At 42.0% G+C, this 16,741-nt stretch overlaps 1 protein-coding gene across 1 annotated transcript in view; it reads right to left on the bottom strand.

The window, feature by feature from the left end:
• Positions 1 to 5,114: 5,114 nt before the first annotated feature.
• The window catches only part of LOC310802441 (uncharacterized protein), a 14,743-nt gene continuing 3,116 nt past the window's right edge, over positions 5,115 to 16,741 (bottom strand). The window contains exons 2-8 of the mRNA XM_083666795.1: positions 10,595 to 10,760; positions 10,002 to 10,141; positions 9,788 to 9,883; positions 8,054 to 8,638; positions 5,852 to 5,941; positions 5,511 to 5,589; positions 5,115 to 5,394 (exon numbers count right to left, since the gene is read on the bottom strand). Coding sequence (XP_083522921.1) covers positions 5,181 to 5,394; positions 5,511 to 5,589; positions 5,852 to 5,941; positions 8,054 to 8,638; positions 9,788 to 9,883; positions 10,002 to 10,141; positions 10,595 to 10,760 — 1,370 coding nt within the window. The 3' untranslated portion in view covers positions 5,115 to 5,180. The remainder of the gene's footprint in view (positions 5,395 to 5,510; positions 5,590 to 5,851; positions 5,942 to 8,053; positions 8,639 to 9,787; positions 9,884 to 10,001; positions 10,142 to 10,594; positions 10,761 to 16,741) is intronic.

Below are 16,741 nucleotides of genomic sequence, written 5' to 3'. Positions count from 1 at the left end.
CTTACGTTGTTTTTAATACGTTTTGTGAAAATGATAAGGTTAGGTTTGGCGCAATTGGATGGCTCCACTCTGATATACACTTTATAAACCCCAACAACAGAACCATCCAACACCAATGCAACTATGTGTCCCAGCTAACCCTGGTGCCTGCTTAGCAGGGTGACCCTCCCGGTGTCCCCCAGCACCTTTTTCAGTGCAGGGACGAATGGCTTTGCCACCTGGATAAGACAGGGGTCATTCTAGAATTAGGTGACCTCAACTATTCACTATTACCCATGTAACACAGCGATACCCATGTAATCTCTGCTGTCCTTCTCATCAGTATTATAGGGCAGGGTCTTCGAAAATGCTTTACAGCCCTTTAGAGATGGCATTTTTGTAAGCTTGTCAGCACCCATACGATGTTTGCGAAGCAGATACTAACTACGTTATCTGGTACATGGTAATATTCTATCTTGTGAACTATGTGCATACCATGATTTATAGATAACCATGTTATATACCATCACCGCTTTCCTGCTTTCAGGATTGACCAGGGGAAATCAAGAAACCACCTCATCATGGTGCTGTGATAGTTTCTAGTTCACAGAGAATGGCTGCGACCCACCATTGATGATTATCGAGATCTGCCTGGTCATTCTACTTTTACTACGCAATCAGTAGCCAGCCACCACCTGCTATGAGTAACTGAGTAACATTACTCTTAATTTCAACAGCTGTACCGCTGTTTATTGCAACCAGTGCCATCATGTCTCTATATCATACATTACTCAGTGCCTTTTGGGTTTCACAATTTCTTAGAATTCAATATAAAGTAACGTTTGCATGCCGCTGAGGACATAGACCTATCAGCCTGTAAGCAGGTTGCACGCCATTGCATCTTAATGTATACATTATGTGTACTCAATGCTTGTGATTGACACTGTCTTTTTGATTTCACTGGAATAATATGTGTATGTGCATGGCAATGTGTGTGTGTGTGTGTGTATGTGTGAATGTGTGTGTGTGTGCCATCGCATCAGGGTAGCCGTCGACGCCTCGAAGGTTGATGCCACTGAAGTGTCAGCGCTGATGCAGAAGGAGTGAAGTGTTTATGTTCCCGGATTTAGCCCACATGACGCAGGAGCCAGAAAACGTGCTCTACCGGCATCTGGTCATAGATTTTCCCTCCTCGATGAAGAACATTGGTTTGTAGGCATCGTATGTGGTCGGCATGCAAATATCAGGACATGGAAGAGAATGGGATACAAGCAACTATTACTTGAGAATTACACTGGAGTTCCTCTGCTACCTCTATCCAACTAAGTGTTTGAGAGTGATATAAACAAAAGCTCATCCCATTTCCATATCAGAGAGTGTGAGAATCATAAAAATCAATCAGAAGGATAATCACAAAGGGTGTATTCACCACGCCTTAGAAGCCTTAGAAAACCTAGAAAGCTCCTCAGCATCTGAATCTAGATAGTGACTTAAACGCCCTCTTCTCAGAGGCCACCAGCTGTTCACTTAGAGGAAGAGTCAAATACTTTTATCAGCACTAATTGCATTCCTTAACCCCTTGAAAGCTTAATAGAGGACTCCGGAACAATCTATACTGCAGGGATCACGCCCACCGCTGACAGAAGCCTGCCATCTGAGCCTTAGGAGGCTGTAGTTCTATAGTCTTTGCCGCCCCATTCACATGTAAAGAGCAGCCTTGAACACATGGGACGCAACACCTTTAGTCTAGAATCTAACCAGTCTAACCATATCTAAAAGGGGGGGAAAGGCATTGGCAGGCCAGCATCCAGGCACCTTAAACAGGATAAATTCACACCATGCTCTGAACCAAGGTTATTAGGACCCCAAAACAAAACATGTTGATTGCATAATATCGCCAAACTTACTTAAAGCAATATGCCTCAGTCATACAGCATCACGCGGTAACCATGATCACTGAACACTGTGCTAACAATATTAGACCGTGCGGCTATCTGTTGGAGCAATCCTCGTTAAAAAAGCTAGCTCTGATGTTACCACTGAACTGCTCCCTGTATAGCAACCCCAAACCCACAATTACATTGTTGAAGCTAGAAAACACACATCACATGCATGTCTGACTCTAGAAAAGAACCTTGTAGAAAAGAGCTCTTGTAACTATTCGCCACGTAGTTCCCACCTGGTACACACTGCTGTGCCTACCATTACATGTATCACGCAGAACTCAACCTGCGAGAAGATAACGAGACAAACAAAGTTGAACTTGGGATCGTGGCACATCTCTGGAATGGGTAGATGCGACCTTCTTGTGGGCCTTGCCAAGGCGAGCGCTTCACCAGGCTGTGCAAGATTCAAGAGAGGGTAATGCAAGGGGTTCTAATGTTTGGTAGTAAAAACAAAACACAACAGATAGATTCCAGCGAGAGGTATAGCTGCATAATAGTAACATTTTGGGTAATCCAAGATGACAATGTCATATATTATTATTATTATTATTATTATTATTATTCTGCTTGCTACTCCTCCTACAGCTTTTAAACTATTTACACCAATCCAACTTTACAACGTGCAGAGATGTGGAACTTGAGTTGCTTGTTGCTTACTATTTATACTTTTTGAAATATTCAGCTTTTTGTAACTCAAAAACCTATTCTGAAATATAGGTTGTAAGCAATAGTATGATAACATCTTTGAAACGCACTTAAGAGACACAACAGCATGCCTTTTCCATCTTTCAAAATGGCTGTCTTTGTCTTCCTTTCTCTCGATTTTGCCTGGGTATAAATGCTCTTGCATCATGACCCAGATACCATGGCAACCGTACTTTCTTCTGCTCCCGAGCAACGCACCAACGCACCAACTCATTCAACTCCCTTTTCACTCTTCTCTCTCTCTCTCTCTCTCTCTCTCTCTCTCTCGCTCTCTCTCTCTCCCAAATAAAATTGCTCTGAATGAACACCACCACAATCACTAAACAACTCCTCTATACACATTTATTTCATTCATGACTTTACAAATCTTTTCATCAACAATTGTTTGTTAATTCATCATATAACACTCACCTATCCTAATACATTTGCTAATTTCCTCAAAGTGAATCAAATGAGAGCAGGATCCAAGAGAACAAAAACAAAAAACAAAGACAAAAGGCAACAAAAACCAACAACAACAACAACAACAACAACAAATGGAGTGATTTAAATCAGCTCCGCCTTATTGACAACCATGACAAATGAAATGTCAAAATGGGTGGAAGGTATTGATATGATATGATTCACAATACCCATATACAATCACACATATGAGTTATTCACCTGTGATAGAAACAGTCAGCATGAAGATGAATTTGTAATAATCTGGGTTATGTGGAGCAGTGGAGCACACCGTAGAGCTCCTGGTCAGAGCCAAACACATTTATCACTTCCTCTTGTGCTCAAGAGAACCACAGAAAGGTAACCTCTGCCCCTTTCTTACAAATTAACTGTTCTATGTTCTGGAGTTACAGTATGCCCCTTACTGCAACCTACTGTGTGAGTGTCACGATCATTAGTAATTATTGGGATAAACTCTCCTGAATGCTGTGGATTGGTTGCTATGGTTGTTATGGTTCTTATAACTACTATTATTAGGTTTGGATGCTATTGGATTTTATTTATCACAGTATCATGTTTTGTGCCACATAGCACTTTGCCTACATCACAGCTTGTAGATCACTCCTATCTTTCCAGATAAAGATGAGAGTATGATGGGACTTTACTGTATGATGATGATGATTGTATGTGTACTGTGCTTCTAACACCCAAATCTGACCATTGCATCTTTTATTCAAAACTGTATTGATAGTCCATATAATTGTGTGCCCTACACAACATGACTTGATTTGTACATACCATGTTAGCTCACATCATATAAAGGTATTTAAATGTACAGTCTTGAATGCTATACATCAATTTGATTCATACCGTACAATATCCACTCTGACTATTGCAAATGTCTATTACAACTGGTGACCTTCTTAGGTACTGCATTTGATTAAATAACTCTCAAATATGACACATTTTCTTTATTAAAAGGCATGTACATGCCAGAAAAGATGATTGACAGCTATTGCTAAGGCATTTTAAAGACGCGTACAGTATATACAGAAGCAAACCAAAAACAAGGGGGAAAAGGAATCCAAACTGCATAAATTAAAATAACAACATTTTGTGTTGTTAAAACAAAAAAATCCCAATCCACAGGAAATGTTTGAAATATACACAAGGTTAATATGGAAAGAAAAAAAGAAAGGGAAATGAAAAGGAACATCCATGACAGTGGGCCAACTATCTGAAACAAAATCAAACCCCAAAATCTTTCAGCCATATTGCCCACTTACTTTTGTTTGTGTTATTGTTTGTGTGTGTGTGTGTGTGTGTGTGTGTGTGTGTGTGTGTGTGTGTGTGTGTATGTTTTCCCCAAACCCACACTCACGAGTGGGTTTGGGGAAACCCAGTTGAAGCATCTCTGGCCTATGCTTTGAGAGACACTCTCAGCTCACGATATGCTCTTCAGGCCTACGATCTTATTGAGAACCCAACCCCCCCTTTCTTAAAAACCCTTGCCACCCATAAACACACATGCTGTACATACAAACACATAAACATATCCACACACTCACACTTCTCCCTTCAACATGTCCTCACAGAGCCATTCATGCATGAGGCTTTTGAGAGTCAATCAAACCCTTTGGCCTGGAAACTACCCAATTCTAACCACTCTGAAATAGGATAATATAGCATATAGCCTAACCCTGTGTCTCTTGGTTTTTATAAGCAGACCCCCTACAAGAAAAAGAGTGGGCCAGTTTTGGACCTTGTACCTTGTAACAAGTAGGTAGGACAAACCATTCATTATTCCCAACATAAAAAAAACAAATAAAAACAATAGATCAATTGATCATCAACAATACCTTCCATTACAAACCATTCCAACCCCAACCCCAGCTGGCATGGTCAGTGTCTGCTTGGTAGCAGGCCAAAGTGTCCATCTCCATCCCAGCCACACTCTCTCATATCTTACCCCAGTGTCATGACCCCACCCCCACCACCCACCCCACCCCACCTCACCCACCCCAACTCCAAAGCTTACTCTGCTCTCTGTATCTATCTCTCACTCCCTCTCTCCTGCCCTGCCCTGACTGGACCCCCTCCTCTCCTCTCTCACGCCAGCTGTTCTTTCTCTGGGGACTCCTCCAATGTGATGACGGTGAATTCCTCTGTGTTTCCGTTCTCCTGGATCTTCTCTTTGTTCATCAGGGTCACCATCTCCTGCTCCCTCTCCTGGGCACGGGAGCTGGCCACCGACGATGCCGCCCCGTTGCCCTCGCTTCCATCCTTGGAGGTGATCATCAGAGTCTGCTGCTTACCGCACCAGCTAAAGCAGAGGGGGAGACATAATCATATCCAGTTGAGATGAAGATACCATAATGCCAGTCAGTGACTGTGTACTTGTGATCAGAGTTACTTTCTGATTGATGATCTGAGACCCACCTCTTTCGTTTAGCGAGAGCTGCACAAACAAGAAGAATAGCGCCCGCGGTCACAACCACTGCCACGATGATCAGCCAATCTGCAGAGAGGAACACAATCAAGAGGTTTGAGTGCAATCAAAACATTTAATTCAAGATCAAAATGCCCTTTCACTTGTAACGATAGCATATCATTCTAAATACAAGATGATTTGAGTGAAGTGTCCCCATAAAGCATATAACATATAAAGCTTTCAGAGTGCATGATTAATCCATATTATCCACAATTATTAAATCATCATTATACAGTATGGCTTGTTTGTATGGTGTTAAAAGGGGGGACAGGGGTAAAGGGATACTCACTTGATGTACTGTTGCTCTCCTGGCCTGCTGGTGTTGGTGCTGCCCCCACGCCAAGATTCATCCTTCCCCGGGAAATGGGCGGCTCTGCAGCTACATAGGAATACCAGAGAGAGTTGAGCCATCATCCCTGACACCTCATAAATAGATCCCAGATGACAACTGGTGTCATCGTACCACCTTCACACACACACACACACACACACACACACACACACACACACACACACGCACACGCGCACACACAGACACACACACACACACACACACACACACACACACACACACACACACACACACACACACACTCACTATGTTAGAGCCAAACCCCCCTAGAGTGCATTAGATCCTGATACATTATGTTTGCAAATTGATTAATGACCTGTGCCTGTCCTATCAGACCTGTCCTATCAGTCACGAACACACTTAGAGGCAGTGACACCTGTCATGTGATGAGAAGGAATGATTTACTATTACAGGCTTGATGTAATAGTTGTGGAATGAACTGAGCATAGTAGGAATGCGGAATGCAGAATGCAGAATGTGGAACCTGAGGTTAAGATTTCTGAGTTCATACTAAGAGAATGTGTGCAGAGAGAACACACATAAAAGAACAATGAGGAAAACTCAGCATCACTCAGAGTTACATCGGTCCAAGCAGGTCATGATGATCACCTGATGATTCTCCATTAGGTAGAGTAACACTTTTGACAGGCCATGATACAGGGCAGTGGGCAAGCAGTTGTTGTAACCCATACTGGTGGTCCCCCCTCACTGTTCTGGACTAATGTGAAACTCAGTGGTGCACAGCAGTACACAATCCCTTCATTACTGTCACGATTAACCTAGATTCAACTGAATGCTTCAAGTGCATCAAAATGAATTGGAATGATATAGGGCAGTAGAAAGTCCAATAGGAATAATGGATTATAGGAGGCTCAACGAGGGGACTACTGATGTGCTCCAGTCTTAAAGTAAAATACTGTATATAATAGAAAGACAGTTGATATGTTATCAGTATTATTCCAGCATGGTGAGTTGTGAAACTGAAATCAAGTTTCTACGTTGAAATCATCTGTTGACTGATCTATTTCTCACCCCAACACCAGGGGGCGAATTTTGTTCTCTAACTTTCCAGACCTAACCCTAACCCAGACCAAAAAGTTTTCTGCAAGTTTGTTCCTGTTCTATAAATCCCTCTCTGTAGAAATAGTGATTGGACTATGTGGTAACTAAGGTCATTTCACAATAAGGGGTAATTAAATGATTATGTGATTAAATGAGGTAATTTGACAGACTTCCTTGACAGAAGTGCTGAGGGGAATGATGCACATTGAGATGTATATTTAGAGATCTGATCCATACAGTATCATTAAATAAGCAGTCCATTTTGAATCACCTTGGAAACAGAGCAGAAGTAGAGCTAATAGGATGAAGAACAGTCATATTTTAAAGACCTAATGTGTTTTGGCTATAATGTGTTTTGGCTATAATAGTTAGTTATTGTTTTTTGGCTATAATAGTTAGTTATTACATGAAAAGGGTTTGATTGCTGTAACTAAAGATGAGTACACCACTAAAGAAACAGTTATATTATGCATGTATTGTCATTAGACATGAATGTCCCAGTGTAAAATACTTCTTCACAAAGATTTCTCAATGGAATGTTTTTGCTGATGTTATCGACAAAATAAGCGGATGCTAAATTTTAGATATATTTGTAGATTTCAAGTCACATCCCACTGTCACTAACCACTTCCCTTCACCCTCTCACACCTGCAGACCAACATTAGTTTGTTAGTTCAACATTTTGCAACTGCAGAATGATTGACATCTTGATATGGAACAAAATGTACAGAAGGACCTATTTCAATGCATTTAAAAAAAAAAAAAAAGATCCCTCAGTCAGTGTAGCTGCTATTTTTGGGCTCAGGGCTTTGAAGATATGAGCTGCTTGTCAGCCTGTAAAACAGTCCCTATGAAGAGCAGCATTTGTTTTTTTACCTTGAATGTATTCGCTTTGTAACCTGTGATGTCTTTGTATGTGAAAGTATGCTAAACACATATAACAAATCATCATCTTCATTATCTGTCTTCTGTTCTATGAAGGAACTATGAAGGAATAACATACAGAAACTGAAAGGACAATGTAAAAACACACAGTACACAAAGTAAGCACATATCACAAACAGGGGTTTTCCTTACCTATTACCTCCTTCTCCTGTTCAGGCTCGATTTTCTTCTCCACTATCTCCACCTCGCTGGATGTGCCCTGTGGTTCCTCTGGCTCTCCAACAGGTGTCACTGTGTGGGTCTCGTCCTCATCCATCCCAGATCCAGTGGTTTCCTCCATCTCAGTGACCACCACCCCAAAGTGTTCTGTCGGACCGACTGCCTGGGTCTCGTCCCCAGTGGGTTGCTCCTCCTCCCTGGCAGGGCTGTCCGTGGTTGACCCCTCCGATGTATCACTCTCCACCCCAGCCGCAGGCTCCTCTGTGCTGGCCTCTGTGGATGCAGGTGCAGCTAGTTCTATGGCCATATCGTCTACAGGTGTGATGTCTGTCTCAGAGGTGGTCTCTGCTCCCTCATCCTCAGGGGCTTTGGTGGGGTCCAGGTCAGCTCTGGCAGGGTCGGCAGAGTCCCCGGGCATGGCTGTGTCATCTTCTGGGACCACTGTGGTGTCTGGCTCTCCTTGGTCCACTGCAGGGGCATCTGTCTGGGTGTCTGTCTGGATATCTGTCTTCTCCTCAGGGATTTTGTCAACTGACTCAGGCTGCTCCGAGGGGTCAGCTGTGTGGAGAAGACATCATGGCCACAGTTAGTGGGGCTAGCTAGACAAACAAGCTTGTAATTGAACTGCAGATAGGTTGCCTGTCTGGTGAGAGATAGCTTTTGTTTGTCTGCCTCTCCCGTGACAGCGTTTCACCCCTGTGGATATCAGTGATAAAGAATCTCACGCCTATCGTCTGTCTGCTGTTATGTAGCCTATGACTTCAGCCCTTATTTAGGAGAGTGAAGGTGTTTATTACATGGGGGTGAGTCTACAGTTTTTATTCTGCAATAAAATGAGAATATGGAGGATCAAATGTAACCAATAAATCATATCATGTACAGTAAGTATGCCAGTAGAGATAATGATGCATATTATATAGCTCTTTTTTTTTGCATTCACAATAGATAATTCTATTGTGTTGTACACTCTAGAACAGTATCATACAGACTCATAAACATTTTGGACAGAGACATCCACCCACCCACAAACTACAATATGAGGTAAATTGATAAAGCACCATAGTTGAACATTGCTCTATGAGCAACCCTTGAAATAGATAAGACAAACAGTTGGATAGATGTACAGTACATGTATGAGAGAGAACATAGAGTACAATCAGTCACACCCTCCCTGGTAAATCTCCATCTCCACACTGATAGATATTTCACTCTTGTCCTCCCATCATGTTAAGCTTCGGCAGGTTACTAGCTGATGGCAGCCACGTTGTTTTCGACACAGTTTCCAGTTTAGCCCTGTCTCCCTCTTGGGAACAATCAGAGTCTCCTGGGTAACCCAATGCCTTGCTGCCTTGCCAACACCTCATACAACATAGTTGTATGGGCGCTGGTGGGGGTGGGTGTGTATAGAGATGAGGTCATTGTCAACCATGTGACTGAGCCCCAGCCTCCAGGTATTGTCCTCATTTCACTTTCTCCACTTAGAATCATGTCCTGTTACATAATACCACCGAGGATACACAGTACAGACCCCAACATATGGAATAAATAATTAGCTTCTGCTCTCATCCAGACTATCACAAATGAGTGTCACAACTCCTGTTTCATAACCTGTGATCTTTGCATGTTTATGTCCCTGATGTCCTATAATCAGTGGTTAATGTCACGTGGAAATGGGTCTGTTGGGGTGGGTGGTGGTGTACCACTCACCTGCAGCATCTGAGGCTAAGTCTTCATCTCCCTGAACATTCTCTAGTGATGTGGACTCAGGGTCGATGGCCTCAGCACAGTTCTTGTCAGACACATCTGTCAAGAAATGTTTGAAGTTAGTAAAAATGAAGAACCTATTGGTATTGTGTCTGGGTGTGCCACGACAATACCATATACAGTATTACTATAAGTTGAATTATGGGACACAGCTCACCTTTTGCATCATAGCAGTACGCATCAAAGGGTTTGTTTGGGGTGTCATAATGGTAGATGACACCGGTCAAGTTGTTGGCACAGTTAATGTGTGCCTTCTGTCGGAGGATGGTGATATTCTGGTTGCTGATCCAACCATACCTAAAAGTATATGACAATCTTATCAGTAGATATACAATTACTATGATAAGTCAGTCATTGGCTTATGTATGGATTAGCTGTAGGCTACACCAAAGAGTTATCAACAATACCATGAAGAAGTATGGCAAGCACCTCTCAATCTGTCAGCAGATAACACTGGTAAGATAATAAACGACTTCTACTTAATAGGTGATTTATAGCTAATAACAGACAAACCATTTATGTTTTCATTTTTAATCAATGTTCTACACATACTGTACCACAGTGTTTCAATTGTGATAAGGAAGGTGATAGCTTTGAACAGCTTTGATATAGAATAGGTCCAAAATGTTTCAGAGCAACATCTTCTGCACTTGCTAATCTCCATGTTACATGTTGTTGACACACATCCTGCCGTTGCTGAACGGAAGTTCAATGGGGTGGTTGTCATGGAGACATGGTGTGTGACCTCACCTGCAGGTCTCCAGGCCATGGGTGTGAGCCTCAATGACCTGCTCCTTGCTGGCGATGGTGGTGCCCAGAGCCTCACACAGCTCCTTGGCCAGGTCAAAGGTCAACGAGTAGCGAGATTCTCCCTCCACATGAAACACTCCAGCATGACTGCAGCTACGGTACTTTGCTGTTGAAGAGAAGGTGGGGGAGAGGTTTAGTATTCAAGGAATGTAACTCTGAGACACTGAGACAACATGGCAGCCATTTTAGGACTATGAATTTGATGAATACTGTACCACTCTACAACTTCCCTGCAGACAGAAAGCATGAGGTGAAGGAGAGGTGGGGATGTGAAAGGGACTCATTCGGTAGCAACACAGAGTACATAGCAACAAGCCCAGCCAGAGACTAACAAAACATTGGCATTCACACAGTGGTACTAAAATAAACTAGTTATCATGTGGTATCATACATCTGCTTTTATGGGACATGATACAAATATTACATTACAATATATCATTACAATATACTTTCTCTTTGCCTTTAAGGTACCCTTGTAATTATTTGTTGTAAGAACATGCAACATTAAAACAAAGGGTATAATTATTTGTGGAGCTAGTGGAGCTCAATGCTACTAGACATGAAAATAAAAATGTATCATGTATCAACAACAGTAGAAATTCAGGAAATATAAGTAATCCATTAAGTAAAAAGAAAACTTGCTACTTCTACACAACAAAATAATTATCATAATTCAAGTATTTGTTGCTATGGCAGAATGGCTTTATTATTTGTTACATTTAAAGTGGTGATACTCTGGAGACATATTTTGCAATGGAATAGAAAGAATAGAAACTGTTGAATAGGGGTCCTGAGAATGCATTTAGACCCTCAAAACAATACACACCAATTCCTGTAAAGTTAATGAGTGTGCATTATGCTTCTCTTGAGTCCAATACACGCTAAGTGGATAGACTGAACTATACTATGTGACTCATACATCTCACGTCACGAAGCATCAAACAATTGGCCAGCTGCTTATTGTTTATTGCTCTCTTATGATAGTCTCTGTAGCGCATTCATGTTCTGTTTTCACATAGTGTGGCTTATTTAAGAAATAAAAAATAAATCAGACTGGTCTCCTACTCAAATCGTGTGCCTATACACAATAGTATGTGTTGCCAATTGTGTGTCTTGGTTGCTTTTAGCTATATTGGCAGGTTAATAGGAGAAGGTGCAACCTTACCGCATGTCACTGGTTCGAATCATGCTATTGTTAAGAATGAATTTTAACCCCTGTGAGTGTGGCTTGGTTCTGTTTTAAGCCTACCTCTACGCTGTTGTAAATGTATTGGATATCACCTAAAACAACAGATGGTCTGCACCAAGGACAAAGTCGAACAAAACTGTGTGTTCTGCTCTGAAAAAGTTAGCTATGCCTTCCAGCTGCGTCAGAGAAAGGTTTGACTCTGGAATTGATTCTGTTTAATTCTGTTTAATAAAAGCCTCAATACTCTTCTCTTTTTTCTGGACCCAAAAACTATGGACAACAATATTTGCTTATTATTGTTGCTAATGTTTGCTAATGCCTTCCCGTGACAACTTACCCTTACCTTAACCACTCAAGCTTTATGCCTAGTTTGTAAGGCTAAAACTAAGCATTGTGTGGTTTAATGAGGCAAGAAATATATACAGTAGATATTATATCATAGGTGTATTACAAGCATACACTCAACGCAAGTACATTTCACAGTTGGCAATTCAATGTCTATAGTGTACCTTTAAAACTTTAGTATAGTATTTCAAATAATTGACACACTTCTGCTTCATACAAAATGTTGTTCTGATTCTGAAATGTTTGAATGAAACTTGACTGGGGACGTTTAAAAAACAACCTAGAGGCTAGAGCTATAGCCAACTGTCAACATCTGCCCGCCGCAGCAACCTGACTGCAGGTGGAGTTTCTCATTCCATCAGGGCTAACCAGTGCTTTAAAGGAAACTCCCGCCTCCATGGGCCAAGGTGGCTTTTTAGCACCAATGGAATTTGGGATTCCACCTATCCGTCTTGCCAGACAAGCTGTCAATGGTTAAATCAAGTGTCCGACACGAGAGACATTGTTTTTTGTGTTTTCGTGTGTTTAGCCTCCACTCCACCACTGCTAATACTGACTAACCGCCACACAATTAGAAGTTAACAAAGATTAACTTCTTATGTAAGTCATCCTCATGTGGCATGTACAAACGTTCCTTTACAATAGAGAGTTATACATCAGAGAGTGTACTGATGAATAAGACCCCATAATACACAAGGAGATAGTCATGGATAGTCATAGGAGATAGTCACGTTTGTTAGATTGTATGAGTCATTACATGGCAAGACTGTTCTGATGCAAGGTGAACACATAAACATTTGCCACAAGACAGACAGGATCATCATTCATCTTCACTGTTTTGCCCTCAGGCCTCGGCATGGTATTGTTTCACAGTGTTTTGTTTCAACTGTAGAAAACACACACACACACACACACACACACACACACACACACACGCACACACACCCACACACACCCACACAAAACACAACTCTAAACTATTGATCGTAATCAGATGATTTTTCTGTTTCCACAGGCAATTGCCAACATTTGCATATAAGTGGGCGTCTATTTTGTGACAGAATCTTCTAGAGTCTCATGACATCACTAGGGACCGAAACAGCTCCCTGAGGTAACCATGTGACCATGTCTCTGCCCTATCTCCATAGTGACTCTTTCTCCTGGTAGTCAGGTCTGTTTCACACACCTCTGCTAACTGCCTAGGTGCAAGCTGTACTCATGAGAGCTAGTTAATTTACACAAATCATGTCTTCTTATTTAATACAAGTCAATTTTGTTATCTAAATGTTCTTTTGCAATCTGTGTTTTGAGATTTGCCCCACACAACACTTACATACACACAGGAAACCACACCTCATCTCTCTAGCTCCATGACACTTGTTAGTACAGGATAACCATGGTGATAGGCACAAACATAGGTTGTGAAAGAAGTATGGTGCAAAAGTAGTGTTGTCTCTCCAGAGTGTGAGGCACTGCCACAGCAACAGGCCACGAGGATCAGAATATACGTATAGAGTCACAAGGGACCACGAGCCAGAGGTCCCCAGGGCTAAGCCGTCTGCCTTAATGCCTGTCTGAGTCTCTCTATCTGCCTCTGTTTCTGTTACTGTCTCTGCCTCCCCCACCCTATCTCTCTCTCTCTCTCTCTCTCTCTCTCTCTCTCTCTCTCTCTCTCTCTCTCTCTCTCTCTCTCTCTCTCTCTCTCTCTCTGGTCTGCTTTATACAGTACACATCTCAAGACGTATGTTTGGTTTAAAGTCCCGGCTCCCATATCTCACCAGAAATCTCACAGGCACTGTTCTTCCTCAGGGAGACAAGTGAGACACACAGGAGGCACCTGATGTAACTGGATCACATTGTAAGATTCATGAGAGCCCGTAAACATAATCCACACACCTAATTAACCTTTAGTTATGCATTTAAATTGGTTAATGATACTGTATGTATCTCCTTTATTCAGTGGGAACTTGTTCTAGACATGTCTGAAGCTTGACAGATCGCTGTATCAATGAGAAAGCTGTGTGAGAAGCCCTCCTGCTACAGGCCTACTAACCGGTATTCAAACAACACCAATATTCAAATGATACTCAATCGTAACCAGAGGGGGGACAACTGAACTGAACTGAATGTTTAATGTTCCTTGTTCAAGAGCCAAGTCATATGATAGAGGGAAGATTGCCTTTTGCATTCCAGATGAATTTGTAATGTCAATGTGGTCTTTAGGCTTGAATACTCTGGCACGGCATTATAAGACAATTAGCATTGATACATATGGTTCTGTTTTATTATTCAATAGTTGAGTTGTCATTACTCAGGACCCACAGACGTGCAGGTGTGTCGCTTCAAAGATTAGCACCACCACCGACAACTTGTTGCTTTATCTGATCTATGTGAATTTCATTAGAAGACCAGCTTGACTCAGGGAAGCACAGGGACAGTATTGAACAAGGAACAAGAACAGGAATGAAACACCAGCACATGCTCTGATACATAGATGACATATACAGTAACTGTAAGTGAGTCAAATTAGCACAATGTCTGCTGTTTGGTACAGCTCTCTGTCTTTTGATATGCCCATGATGAAGTGTTTAAAAACTACTTTAGATTTACTGAATGTCTGATATACAGTGCCCTGCATAAGTAATGGGACAGTGAAGCACTTTCTCTTCTTTGCGCTCTACACTCCAAAAGTTTGGATTTGAAATCAAACAATTACTAAGAGATTACTGAAGTAGAGATTATCAGATATTATGTGATGGTATTTGTGTACATATTGGTTTCACCATTCAGAAATTACAGCACTTTTTACAGCACCCATAACTTACACAGGGTACTGTAGATTGTATGTGAATGGTTTTTGCCAGTCCCTTTTCTCTGAGTCATTTTTCTATGAAAATGCAATGATGCAGCAATGACATTTGCTTTCTTATCAACTGAATTTCAAGTGAATTTCCCACATGTTGTCCTGCCTGTTTACTACCCTGTCAATGTCTTACTCTCTCAATAACATCAGATAATTCAAAGGAAAGTGTCTAATTCATTCATTCATTCTGAGGGCCGTTACTGAAACTTCTATTCCAAGGAAGTTCTCACAATTTAACCACTAACATGCTAGCAATGTTGCAACCTATGTGTTTTACTGTGAGACTTTGCTGTGGTACACAAATGCGAGCGAGCACACCCGCACACACCCACCCACACACACCCACCCACACACACACACAAACCACAATGTCTCTGAAAATAAGAAAAACAACTCCTGGCCTTACAGACCTGGTCAGAAGGATCAAAGTGAACACAGCCTTTCGAGGGTTGAAAAGATCGGGAACACATGAATCAAAGGTGTTACCATTAGCATGCACAGAGAGTGGTCATGGGCGTCTTTATAAAGTCCAGGGATCCTGCTATTCCAAGGCAGTGACTTTCCCAAAGCTGCTATTGTAAATTAATGGAGTTGAAAGGGCCAGAAAGACCACGGAGGGTCTGGCTGTACAGAGGCTGAGAGAGAAAGGGAGCTTTTACACAGAGGATGCCAAAACCTCCAGCTGCTCTCACTGGAAGAGACAGGCCCCTCTCTCCCCAGCCTTCTCCACAGTCATTACACACACACACACACACACACACACACACACACACACACACACACACACACACACACACACAACGGGACACTGGGACGCTGGCCTCCCACACTTACAGTGACTTGTAAGTTGTACAGTGAGTAAGTTGCCGACACACCATGTTACAGAGCAGCAGTGTATCTGACTGTAGTTGTATATACTTATTCAGGTCTTTCTCAGAAACAGACACAAATATACTGCACTTAAACAGAGACAGTTCACAATACGGTAAATGTAATCTCTTCATCCATGGGATCTTCAACTGTTTCATTCAAACTAAGAGAACTTGTGACCATCAGTGTGACATTGATCTTGTGTCCCATGTTCTCTTTGCCAACCACCCCCCCTCTCCCTCCACCACCCCTGCCCCCTCCCTTCCCTCCTCTGCCTCAGAAGAAGTGCACTGTCAGCATGCATGTTATGGCTAGTCCTCACTTGGCTGGTCACGGGTCCACAGACCGGTGAGACAGGTGAAACATGAGATCCGCCTCAGACAAAACTCACCCAAGCAAAGTCACCTGAAGGACTCTCTCTCCCCCAACTCTTTCTCTCTCTCACTCTCCCCCTCACTCTCTCTCTCTCTCTCTTACTCTCTCTCTCCAACATCTAAGTCTTCCTACATGTTTTTTCAGTAAGAGGCTATTGCTTCTCAAAGGCTCTTAGTCATCAGTGTATATCTTTTTTTCTTTCTTTTTTGTCTTTCCCTAGTTGACTTTCAATGACTTTTAGCTTTTAGGCGTTTAAATCTCAAAGCCAAACTGATAGAGCAGATTTTAGTGGATAAGGCAAAAAAAAAAAAAAAGTAGTGTGGATAATCCACAATTTAAGAAAGAAAAACATAACCTATCACACAACGCCCGAAACATTTGTATGACTAATGATGTGCCAAGAAAGTACTACTTAACAGACAAATCACTTCACACACAGCGTTGG

This window comes from Argentina silus (genome assembly GCF_951799395.1).
Source record: "Argentina silus genome assembly, chromosome: 3".
In the NCBI taxonomy this organism is placed as follows: domain Eukaryota; kingdom Metazoa; phylum Chordata; class Actinopteri; order Argentiniformes; family Argentinidae; genus Argentina; species Argentina silus.
The sequence above is the reverse complement of the archived record's forward strand: the minus strand, read 5'-3'. Positions and strand labels throughout refer to the sequence as shown.